This window comes from Squalius cephalus, assembly GCF_949319135.1.
Source record: "Squalius cephalus genome assembly, chromosome: 4".
NCBI lineage: Eukaryota > Metazoa > Chordata > Actinopteri > Cypriniformes > Leuciscidae > Squalius > Squalius cephalus.
This window is the reverse complement of record NC_137125.1, coordinates 54,784,958-54,796,901: the sequence shown is the minus strand read 5'-3', so window position 1 is coordinate 54,796,901 and position 11,944 is coordinate 54,784,958. Positions and strand designations below refer to the sequence as shown.

General features: G+C 35.7%; 1 protein-coding gene and 1 long non-coding RNA gene across 5 annotated transcripts in view; both read left to right on the top strand.

The window, feature by feature from the left end:
- The window catches only part of mapre3b (microtubule-associated protein, RP/EB family, member 3b), a 14,779-nt gene extending 3,078 nt beyond the window's left edge, over window positions 1–11,701 (top strand). Inside the window, exons 2-9 of one of the 4 annotated variants that reach the window (XR_013821170.1) lie at window positions 457–526; window positions 1,314–1,441; window positions 3,720–3,865; window positions 6,531–6,732; window positions 7,853–8,001; window positions 8,322–8,474; window positions 9,103–10,291; window positions 10,418–11,701. Coding sequence is in view for 2 of the 4 variants with exons in the window: in XM_079870150.1 (XP_079726276.1) it covers window positions 1,321–1,441; window positions 3,720–3,865; window positions 6,531–6,732; window positions 7,853–8,001; window positions 8,322–8,474; window positions 9,103–9,168 (837 nt within the window). In the remaining 2 variants the exon portion in view is untranslated. Of the gene's footprint in view, window positions 1–456; window positions 527–1,313; window positions 1,442–3,719; window positions 3,866–6,530; window positions 6,733–7,852; window positions 8,002–8,321; window positions 8,475–9,102 lie in introns of all 4 variants that reach the window. The other 3 variants (XR_013821171.1, XM_079870151.1, XM_079870150.1) reach the window with 3 other exon arrangements.
- The window catches only part of LOC307158029, a 399,912-nt gene that overhangs the window by 264,166 nt on the left and 123,802 nt on the right, over window positions 1–11,944 (top strand). The gene's annotated exons all lie outside the window — the stretch shown is intronic.

The following is an 11,944-nucleotide window of genomic DNA, read 5'->3' as shown; positions in this document are numbered from 1 at the left end:
TGATTTCTACTTACTGTTAATCTGGACTTCCCTGTCACAAAATATGTTCTAAGAACGTTTTGCTAATGTTCCCATTAAGTTATGAAAATATAATTTTTAATAACTTTCAAAATGTCCAGTTTTTTAAATGTTTTAAAAAACGTTCTCTTGGTTCTGTGAACGTTAAAGGAAGATTCCATTGTATCATTCGTCAAACGCACGGAGCGTTACTTCTGAATCTGAACGTTCTAAAACGAGCAGAAACATTTAAAAACACTCCAGACTGAAACATTTCAGAATAAAACCCTCGATGAATAAATGTTTTGAGGACATTAGACCTGGAAAGATTACTGTAAGAACTTTAGTTCATAACTTTGCCAGAACATTCTGAGAATGTTCCTGTTCGCTGCGTTACTGTGGGAAAGTGTGTGTTCAGTGTTCAGTGTGTTTCTCTTTGTGTTTGTGTTTGGTTTGTAGGACACTGTTCTTTTGGGAGCAGTAACTGAGAGGAGAGCTAGTGTACTACTGTGACATCCACCTACTGACGGTGAGTGTGTGTGTGAGTGAGAGTGAGAGTGTGTGTGTGTGTAGCATTGCCAGGCTGTTAGCGGGTCACCTCCTGAAACAGAGAGCATGTGATCATGTGTTCTTGCCTAATTTAGCCTCAGTGTGTCAAAAACAGTTGAAAAACAATAATCCTAAACAAGTTTCCTGAACACTGTGCCCTCTGCCATTGGTCGGACAAGCAGAGAGCCCCGCCCCCAAACTCACGCCATTGGTTGTCAGAATGTTTTGAGTGTCAGTTTCTCTCTTCAGTATTAATGACTTCTAGTTGAACTTGTAAAACTGGGAATTAAAGCTTTTAAGAATTTTAGATTTAAAGTTAATATTTCATGTTCTGTGATGTCAGTTAATGGTCACATGACATGCAGGAAAACAAATGTAATATTTCATAATTTTTTTTTTCCAATACATTTATTTGTATAGCGCTCTTCACAACACACATCATTTCAAATCCGCTTTACAGAAAGTTCATGAGTCCATATTATAATTTAGAGCGATCTGTTATCAGAGGAAACTGTCTAAGTTATGCATTTCAGAAATGTACAAAATCACAGTTAGCTAAAAATATTAATTTAATTTAAACAATGTAATAATTAAAGGCAGAAACAATGAGCTCAGTGAAGTAATGAATACTTGTTTGTTCACAAATTATTGACATTTTGTATCAGAAAAACATGTTTTTGTGCTCAGTTTTGAGAATGTTAGCTACTAGCGTTCTGTTAGCTGTAACTGTTAGCTAAACTGGCTGTTTGCGTCTGCTTTATCCGTAGTTAGGGGATGGCGGTGAACGTTTACTCCACATCGATGACCATCGAGAACCTGAGCAGACATGACATGCTGGCCTGGGTCAACGACTCGCTTCACCTCAACTACACCAAGATCGAGCAGCTCTGCTCAGGTACGCTAGTAGCGCTGAGAGCAGTCGCGCGTCTCCAGGGCCCATACATTATACACACACATTTAGATGTTCCTGATCTACACATGTGCATTTTAAGGTGTTTGAAGGCCACACAAAAAATCACACAAAAAAAAGATTCACAGATTCTTAAACTTGAGAATCAGTTTAAATGTCGCAATGAATGATCCACACTACGAACTGGAAGTGCAGAGTGTTTATGCTTATGCTTATTGTTGACAAAACACAATCACACATGGGAGATGACACTCTGATTGGTTTATTACGCCCTAAACACACCCATTACTCATTAAGAGAATAGAGATGACACTTTTAGATCATGCACCGGGAGCACCGACCATTTGTCCCGTCGTTAAACTTCAAAAGTGGATTCGGACACGGCCTAAGTGCACTTGCTTTAGACCATGAGCTTAGATCGCTAAAATAGGGCCTAATGTGTTTGCTGGTCTTGCCTGTGGCTTTTGTCTTGCTTAGTTGGGGACATTAAAATTTAACATTTAATATGTAAGGAATAATTGACTTCAGGCCGTTGAATTATTAGAAAAATAATGCACACCCGAGGTGGTAATGCGGTCACGACGCGAAGCGGAGGTTACACCTCGGGTGTGCATTATTTTTCTAATAATTCAACGGCCTGAAGTCAATTATTCCGCTTATACTACAGTTACCACACCTCGAAACATTGTTCAGATTATGTATTTCAAGACGTTTGTAAAGTTTTTGTCATTAAAACGCTCTTGTATGTAGGTCTAATTTCTTACGCATCTAATCCCATGCCTCCGTTGCTAATTCCAAAACGTCATTTTAGAGTTAATAACGGAGGTTTGAGCCACTGATAGCAGACTAATGCTGGGACACACGACTAGCTGACACATTCTCTAATTACATTCATAACAAATTACATTCATAACCGGCCTTAAAGTGTGTCCTCGGCTCGGCTTTATGCAGTGATTAGAGAGAGATGTTGCAATAATGAGACAGAAAAGCATGTGCGTCAATATTGTTATTTATTTATTAATTCAATTCGTTTTAATTAATTCGTTCATTCTTTTTTTTTTTTCTATTATTGACAGATGACAGTAGACTAGCCAAATAAATGAAAAAAAAAAGCCTTTTAACAAGTAAGGCCTATCAATAATTATTTATTTGTTATATTATCTGCAATAATAATCCGTGCTGCAGGACTATCCATTTATTTAGCCTATATTGAGATTAATTTTCTATTGATTATAGATAGGAATATACTTTATTTATTCAAATTAAACTGCATGTTTCCATTGATTGTGAAGCTAGACATTGAAAATTGCAGATCAAGCGCATGGGGCTAAATGCTTTTTCTTGTTATGAATTGTATCCTATTTTCCGTTATTACCGTTAACTATGCGGAGTGATATGGACCTGTAATGCGGTCGAGACCTGCCTGGAACTACTTTAGCTGTGCGTTTCCCTGAAAATAATGCACACCTTAGAACGTTCGTCAACCAATCAGATTCAAGCATTCAACGGCCCTGTAGTATAATCAACAATATTATTGATCTCCTGCATTGACAGCATCATATGAGAACTGAACTGAGCTGGACGATGACATCATGGTTTGTTTTCTCCAGAGCGGCTAGATATATATAAATGAACTAAATTTAAAAAATGAAACATCGCTGAACTTACTTAAAGCAACACTATGTAACATTTTTTACCTTAAAATAATGTTTCCAAAATCGTATCAGTGGTTCATCAAGTCGTAACAGGGTGAAAGGCACTTCTGGGTTCGCTTTGCGGTCCTTTATCTGCTATAACCACACTATGCAAGATTGCCAGATCGGGTCGCGTTTCTGTAGTTCTAATGAGACATAAGAAAACTACAAATTTGACTTGCTTTACGGCAAGCGCTACAATAGTCATTATTTAGTTTTTCTTCGTTTCTGATGTCGCAATACATCATACTTTCATGAAATCATGCAACATATTGTCTGTGGACATCGTTCATTTCACAGCCGGAGCTGGATAAACAGCTAGCATGTGTGCGACCGTAGGCTAAATGATTTACCACAGCGGTAATGGACAATTCCGCTTCCAACCTGTAGGGGGACCGCAGAGGAAAAGTGCTTTGGTGTTGCTTTAAGCTGGACTGTGATGCTAATTTCTTCTAGACACAAACTTTCTTGCATTATTGTCCTGTTATCTCTGTGAAGCTGCTGTGAAACAGTCAGTGTTGTGTAAATAAATGACTTGATTTGAGATGTTGTGTTGTGGCGTTCCTCAGGCGCGGCGTACTGCCAGTTCATGGACATGCTGTTTCCCGGCTCTATTCTGCTGAGGAAGGTGAAGTTTCAGGCCAAACTGGAGCATGAATACATCAACAACTTCAAGGTGTTGCAGGCGGCGTTCAAGAGGATGAGCGTCGACAAGGTGAGGCCGAGAAACACTCATCATTAGGGCTGTAACGAGACCCTCACGTCACGATTCGACACATATCACGATACCATATTATCACGATACTCCAAGACACATGATAAAAGCGTAACAGAAAATGTGCTGTTGATTAAAATGCTAAATTTGATATTACATTGTGTGTGTAAATGAATAGTCTTGGACTCGGTGCTGGAAACCACAACAGAGACACCAGAATAACAATATTCATGATCCTGAAGATGAAAATACAGAATTATTGAAGATGAATATGTTTCACTGACTAATAATGTATAGGCCACTTTTACTGGTAACATCAGACATTTGGCATTATCAGGACCCACAAATATGCATTATTATACATCATATTAGTTTAAGGTGAGACACGGCAGGCAAAAACAAACTGCAAAAACACAGTTATGAGATTTTGGGCTAGTTTACTCCTTCAATATGTGTTCTTTCAAGTTGCTATAAAGAAAACGTTGAAAATATCCATTAAGATGTTTATCTGATTACATTTTGTTTACTTGCGGCGGTAAGTTTCTCCCGAATTTACCAGGAAGTTAGCATTCCAGAGATCCATCTGTTCACTGGAGTCTGTCATGACCGGTCTCGTTGTAAAGCTCTGAGTCTCCTGCACAATGCGACCCAAATATGGGCATTTCCTTTCTATCAGTGACCAATCATGAATGTCCAAAGGGGGATTTAAAGCTAATGACGAAATCTCATTTAGAGCTATTTAACTCTTTAAATGCCGTTTTCTCAAAATGAGTTTTTTTGTCATTCTCCAGTACAAACATCAGGGACGTGCACAGACATTTTGAGGGGCAGGGGCTCAAGTGAAATAAAGGGCACTTCTCATAATTACGTATTTTTTTTTCTTTTTTTAAAACAAAAAAGTATATATATTAACGCAACTCTGACTTCCTTTTTAAAAAAATAATTAAAAAAGTTAATTAATTTTATCTTCCTCAAACTCACGCAATTGTTTCATTTTCAAAAGATGTCTACAAAATAATCAGTTCACACAGAAACCATGGTCTCCTTAGTATTCACTAGGTTTATAGAGCAGCAAAGGAAACCATTCCACAATGTGCATGTTTTGAAAACATTTTCTATGCTACTAGTTTATTTTTAATGTTTAATGTTAACTTATTTCTACTCAGTTTTATGTATTAATGTACCAGATGCAGTTACTCAGATTTACTAAATTTTTTAGAGTGTATCCTCCATCTGTTTGCATCTGTAGATTTCTTCTAAATTCACCAATTTAGATTTCTAAATTTCAGGGGGAAAGACTCTTGAAGTCATTAACTGGGGACGTTCTGTATGCAAATTAGGCGTCAACTAGTTGAAGGGATAGTTCACTTTGAAATTAAATTTTGGTATGTTTTAGCTTACCTCAAGGGCATCCAAGATGTAGGTGTCTTTTTTTCCGCAGTAGTTTCAATTTTGATATTTTTAGGTCAAACCGTTCTTGTCTGACAGTCGTATAATGCAGGTCTATGGTCACTGTCTCAAAGAGCATGCACAGAGTCCAAATTAAACAATTCCCCATCGTAAGTACACATTGATGGCCTAAGACACGAAACGAGCGGTTTGTGTGAGAAAACGAACAGTATTTATATCGTTTTTAGCTCTTATACACAGCCACGTCCAAGTGATCTGAGGGCGCGCGCGCATCCTGGTGTGTGACGTGTGCGCAGACTGGTGCATAGATATATATACACTAGATTTCGCCTTAAAGACATTCGTTCCAATGAACTGCCGTAGACAAGACGACATCTAGTGTATATATCTATGCACCAGTCTGCGTACACGTCACACACCAGGATGCGCGAGCGCCCTCGCTCAGATCACTTGGACGGACCTGATATTTAGATGTACTATTCTTCAATATATATATTTGTTTGACAGGGAAGATGTGCGCAAACAGGAATATATATTATTTTTCAAAAATAGAAAAAAAGCACCCCAGAAAAAAGGGCACTTTCTCTCCAGGAATAAAAAGGGCAGGTGCTCAAGCCCCCTTTGATGTCTATGTGTGCACGTGCCTGACAAACATCTCAGCCTATGTAGCACCAAACTTTCCAGTTATACACTTAGCAGTATTCTGAAGATATGTTCAGAGGGATTTGTTAATAAATCATTCCTGGCCTGATTTATGTGACATTTTAATCAAAAAAATATGGCGAAAATCGATTTTTTAAGGCTTTGGACAGTATACTTTGATTTCCTAGGTAATGAAAGCATAGATCCTGAAATCCCTCCATCTTGTGTGTAAACAAAATGAAAAAGGAATTATGCACCCGGCTTTATCATATGTTCAGATCTATCTACCGAAAATATATGCAAAGTCGTGCATATTTAATGAGAGAATGCCTAATTTGCATAATTAAACATACAAATTTCTAAAACTTGTAATACATTTTTTTTACATATATACTTGTGTGAGTAATCAACTGAGGAAGTTTCATGGTGATATCTATTATTTTAAAATTTCGCCTGTAGTGTCTCGCCTTGACTGACACTAAAACTGAAAACTTGAATTTTTCCTCACACAGTCATTTTTATTTTGGCTGAACTATCCACGAAACATGTTGCATTTCTGTATTGCGATATATTGTGACACCTCTACCTTCTTACACGTGATGTCTGATTTCAGATCATTCCCGTGGAGAAGCTCGTGAAAGGGAGGTTTCAGGACAACTTCGAGTTCGTTCAGTGGTTTAAGAAGTTATTTGACGCCAACTACGACGGGAAGGAGTACGACCCTGCGTTTGCGCGACAAGGCCAAGACATCACACCTCTTCCCAACCCAGGTGAAGTCATTTTCCACAAATCCAAGAGCTCCTCCAGAGCGGCAGGTAACCCGACGCACACACACACACACACACACACTCTCTCTCCGCACGCGTGTGTCTGTGTGTGCTTCGCTCGCCTGCGTTGAGAAACCTTCTCAAACTAATGGTTTTGTGTTTGTTTTCAGGCTTGAATTTGTTTCGGATCTGATCTTGTGTGTTCTGGCTTTGGATTTCAGTTTGATTCTTTTTATTGATGCTTTTCAACAAGAGAGATAAAAAAAATCAATATATTAATAAATCAGCTTTTATTTTATTTTATATATACACACATATATATATATATATATATATATATATATATATATATATATATATATATATATATATATATATATAAATAAATAATAAGAAAACAAAGAAGAATATATATGTACTTTCTTATTTTTATTTATTTTCTTATTTTTATTATATATTTAATGTTTATTTTATATATATATATATATATATATATATTAATAAAATAATAAAGAAGATATATATATATATATATATATATATATACATAGTCAAATATAGTTATTTTATTTTTATATATATATTCTTTTAATTAATTTATCATTTTACATATTTTTTACATATTCTTGTTTGTTTTTATTTAATTATTATTTTTATTATAAATTCTTTATTTTTTATATATATATATATTTATATATATATATATATATATATATATTTAATTTTTTGTTTTATTTTAATACTGTATATATTCTTTATTATTAACTTTTTTATTTATCATTCTTTATTATATACAGTAAACTAAAATATAAAGATGAACAAAAATAATAAGAAAAAATATATAAATAAAATAAATTTTATATAAATAAAAACAATAATAGTAATACATAAGTATAAATAGATAAAATACAGAAACAATAATAAGAAAGAAAGAAAAAGAAAGAAAGAAACCTCCGTATACAATAACCACTAACTGTAAGGAAATGAAAATAGAGTTTTTCTTGTGCTGTTTCTGGGCTTTGGATTTTAAGTGTGTGTTCATCAAGTCTGAGACTCTTGAAGTGGATCTTGAATTTTCATTGGCTGTCGAATGAGCCTCTGCTCTGTGATTGGCTGCTGTGTGAAGTGGTGTGTTGTGATTGGCTAATGACTTTCCTTTCACACATAGGACCCCAGCGGACATCACCGACGGCACCGAAAACGATGCCCGCCCCCCCGCGTGTCATAAACTCCGCCCCCTCGACTGGAATCAGGCGGAACATCCCGATGACACGAAACGGAGGCGGCGACGCCGAGATCATGGAGCTCAACCAGCAGGTGAACACAAGTTTACTTCGACTTCTGCTGTTTTTAATGGTTTTTATAACGTTTTTACAAATGCAGAAGGAGATATATATTTGTATATTATAAATGTGTGTTTATCTCTGAACACAAGCATGAGCCAATGAGAAGTGCAGAATGCAGCCTAATTTAAATATGTGTGTATTTTCAGATATCGTGTGCATTCAATTGATTATTAACCAGAATTGATTAAGTACTAAAGTACAGACAAAACATAAATAAGATGAAGCAACTATGAAAATGAAGATGAGAGTCATTGAATGCTTCACTGGTGTGTGTGTGTGTGTTTCCCGCAGCTGATGGACCTGAAGCTGACGGTCAGCGGTCTGGAGAAAGAAAGAGATTTTTACTTCAGCAAACTCAGAGACATTGAGCTGGTGTGTCAAGACCACGAGAGCGACACAAACCCCGTCCTCGGCAAAGTCCTGGAGGTCCTCTACGCCACAGAGGTGACGTGCATTGAAACACAGGCGCTGTTAATGCAATGCATTGTGGTCAGTTAGTGCGACTAAACATGCTATTAATGTAATTCATTTAACCATGGCATGACATCAGATTTATGAACTATTGCTTTTTGTTTTGTTTTTTGTTTTACACATGACGTCATAAACAGTGACCACACACACACCAGGGTTCGTACAAGGTGACTTGAATTTGACTTTTGGAAATTTTACTCCGGGAAAACCCTTGAAAACAGTCATATTGATTTGATTGATTTATCAAAATTGATTTTTAATTTTATTGATAAAACGATCTTTTCACACAAAATTGATATAGAAGCATAGAGTATAGAAGTATAGAGTGTGATTGCTCATAAAGATCCAAGTATATGATACATAATTTATTCTTCAAGTCAATCATATATTCATGAGAGAAAAAATCAGTTTGAATAAAGAAAGCGATATCTTTATCATCGCATCCTTTCAATGGTTAAAGTTAAATTGCACTTTATTTCTACCATTTTGTTTTATTGGTTTATTTTATTTTATTTTATTTATTCTAATTTAAAAGATAATAACGAAATCTGTACGAGCCCTGACAAACGTAACGTTTATTGGTGTTTGGTGTGTTTTTCAGGATGGGTTTGCGCCTCCGGAGGACGAAGAGATTGACGATCAGCCGCGAGATCAGGACGAATACTGATCAATCCTCGTCTTCCTCACTGCAATCCCATTCATCATTCTCTCTCTCTCTCACTCTCTCTTCATCCTTCCTCCATGCCGTCTCTCTTTTCTCTCCCTCTTTTACACTCCAGCAGACACCGGGGCGTGGTGTGATAGGCTAATAGACCGAGTAGGGGCGTGTCTATGCTAATGAGGTGTGAATTCATGCAGTGACGCTGATGTTTTATTGGCTGTGGGTTTTAATTAAGAGTCCAGATGACTCGAGCACTGAACCTGAACCTGAATGAGGATGCAATGACACTTTCACACACTTTCTCACACACACACACACACACACACAGATCTTTTGCGGTGCTGATGTAGCTAACACACACAGCCAAGGTTATTGACTAACAGTTTTTTATTTGGGCTCCAATCAGCTAATTTATTAGAGAGTTTGATGCTGATGTTTTTTTTTTATTATATATATATACATTTTTTTTTTTTTCATTTTTTTTTTTTCTTAACTTTAGAAGGGTTTTTAGTTGCAATGAATTAAGTGGACAGTGTATGGAAACCGATGGAAACTTGTTTCCGCCAAGGAATTAAAAAAAAAAAAAGGGTAATTGTGACTTTTTATCTCATAATTCAGACTTTATTTTTCTTAAAGTTTTGATTTAAAAAAAAATGCAAAATTTCAAGGTGATAACTCGTAATTGCACAATTTTAGTTTTTTATTCTGCGGTGAAAACAAAATATACTATTGAAAGCTTGTTTCTGTCATTGCATAAAAAAATAAAGGCAATTTTTTCAATATCACAATTATTTTTTTCTTGCATTAGCGAGTTTATTTTTCGCAGTTCTATTTATAACCTGCAATTTTACGATTTTTTTTTGTCTCGTAATTGCAAGAAAAAAGTCATAATTGCAAAATATAAACTCGCTATTGCAAAAAAAGTAGGTATTGCACATTTTTAAATCACTATTGCGAAAAAAGTCAGAATTGCGAAATATAAAATCGCTATTGCATGGAAAAGGTACAATTACAAAACAAAAACTCGCTATTGCGAAAAAAGACAGAATTGCAAAATATGAAATCACTATTGCGAAAAAAAAAGTCAGAATTGCGAAATATAAAATCACTATTGCGAAAAAAAAAAAAAGTCAGAATTGCGAAATATAAAATCACTATTGCGAGAAAAAAAAGTCGGAATTGCGAAATATAAAATCACTATTGCGAGAAAAAAAAGTCGGAATTGCACATTTTTAAATCGCTATTGCGAAAAAAGTCAGAATTGCGAAATATAAGATCACTATTGCGGAAAAAAAGTCAGAATTGCGAAATATAAAATCACTATTGTGAAAAAAAAGTCACAATTGCGAAATACTTAAACTTGCTATTGTGGGAAAAATTGCATGAAAAAAAAAAAAACAGAATTGTGAGTTATTAACTTGCAATTGTGAGAAATAAAGTCTGAATTTTGAGATTTTTTTTTTTTACTTTTCTTTTAATCCCGTGACAGAAACAAGTTTCCCTAGAAAGCTTCTCTGATAGTATCCCAGACAGGCTGAGTCCACATGAAGTCTCTCCTGATCCGGGTGTGCGTCTGCTGTAGGGAATGCATTCACAATCACACACGTAGAGAAAGTACACTGAGTCTTACGTTGACTTTACAATCGCTACGACACATTTCCTCAGAAACGTAGGTCACTTTCTCCAAACTCTTCCCAGCTTTCAGCGTTTAATTTCACATTCAAAACCACCAACATGTCTCAAAGTCACTCTTCCAGAACACTAGCAGAGGGTTAGCGCACTTTCCACTCATTACACACTAACAACAGGAGCATTACACACTGATTGCTTGTGTTAATGTTCTTAACTAGAATAACACTCTACTGTTTACAGTTCACTGCTGTTTGATACATAGCGCATGTTTACATTACAGTAACATTGATAAATATCCCTCTTTTGTGTAGATAGTAATCCTGTAGGTGTTCATATACACCTAATGTTGTAACAGCATTTCATTTTTTAGATTCGGAAAACTGTGTAAATGTTGCAAATAATTCAGTTTTTCATTAGTTTTGCTGGTGTTTGAAATGTATTCGTGTAATTTGACAGATGTCGTCATTGAATGCATTTCGTGCCAAAGCAATTAATAATCCTCAGTTTATAGACTGTGAAGAGTTTTCCTTATAAAAGTGACCGAGAAATGTGTCCTAGTGACTGTAAAAGTGTGTGTGTGTGTGTTTTCTCAGTATTTTCTGATAAATCATTATTATTAGTGCAGGTGTGAGAGTTTTATTTATTTATGAACAACAATAAGAACAACACTAGTAATGGTTTTCTTTGCCATTCTCATTTAATGTTTAACTGACTGACAACATGGAACAGAGTTTTTTAGCTGCTATATTTTAATTTAACGTCTTTGTTTGATTGCACAGAGATCACAGGTTGACTTTGATTGACAGGACCTGTGTCATTAACCCTTTCACCCCTGCTGTCGAATGCAAACAGGCATCCATTTGGAGTTTTACTATGTAAAATAAAAATGTGTGCGGGGAATGAAAGACACGCGTGTTCACTGCTTTATTTTTCAGTCCACTCTTCCCATAGATATATAGACATTGATAAATGGACAAATAATAATAAAGAGAGCATCCGCTATAGATATGTGTACGTATGTGTACATCTATGTTTATATATCTATGGCATCCGCTATATTGCAATACATGTAAGTCAACGCGATGAACTTGAGTTTTGCTATGTAGTTTTACTTCGTTGAGGGAAAATAAAACGTAACAATTGAGCTTTA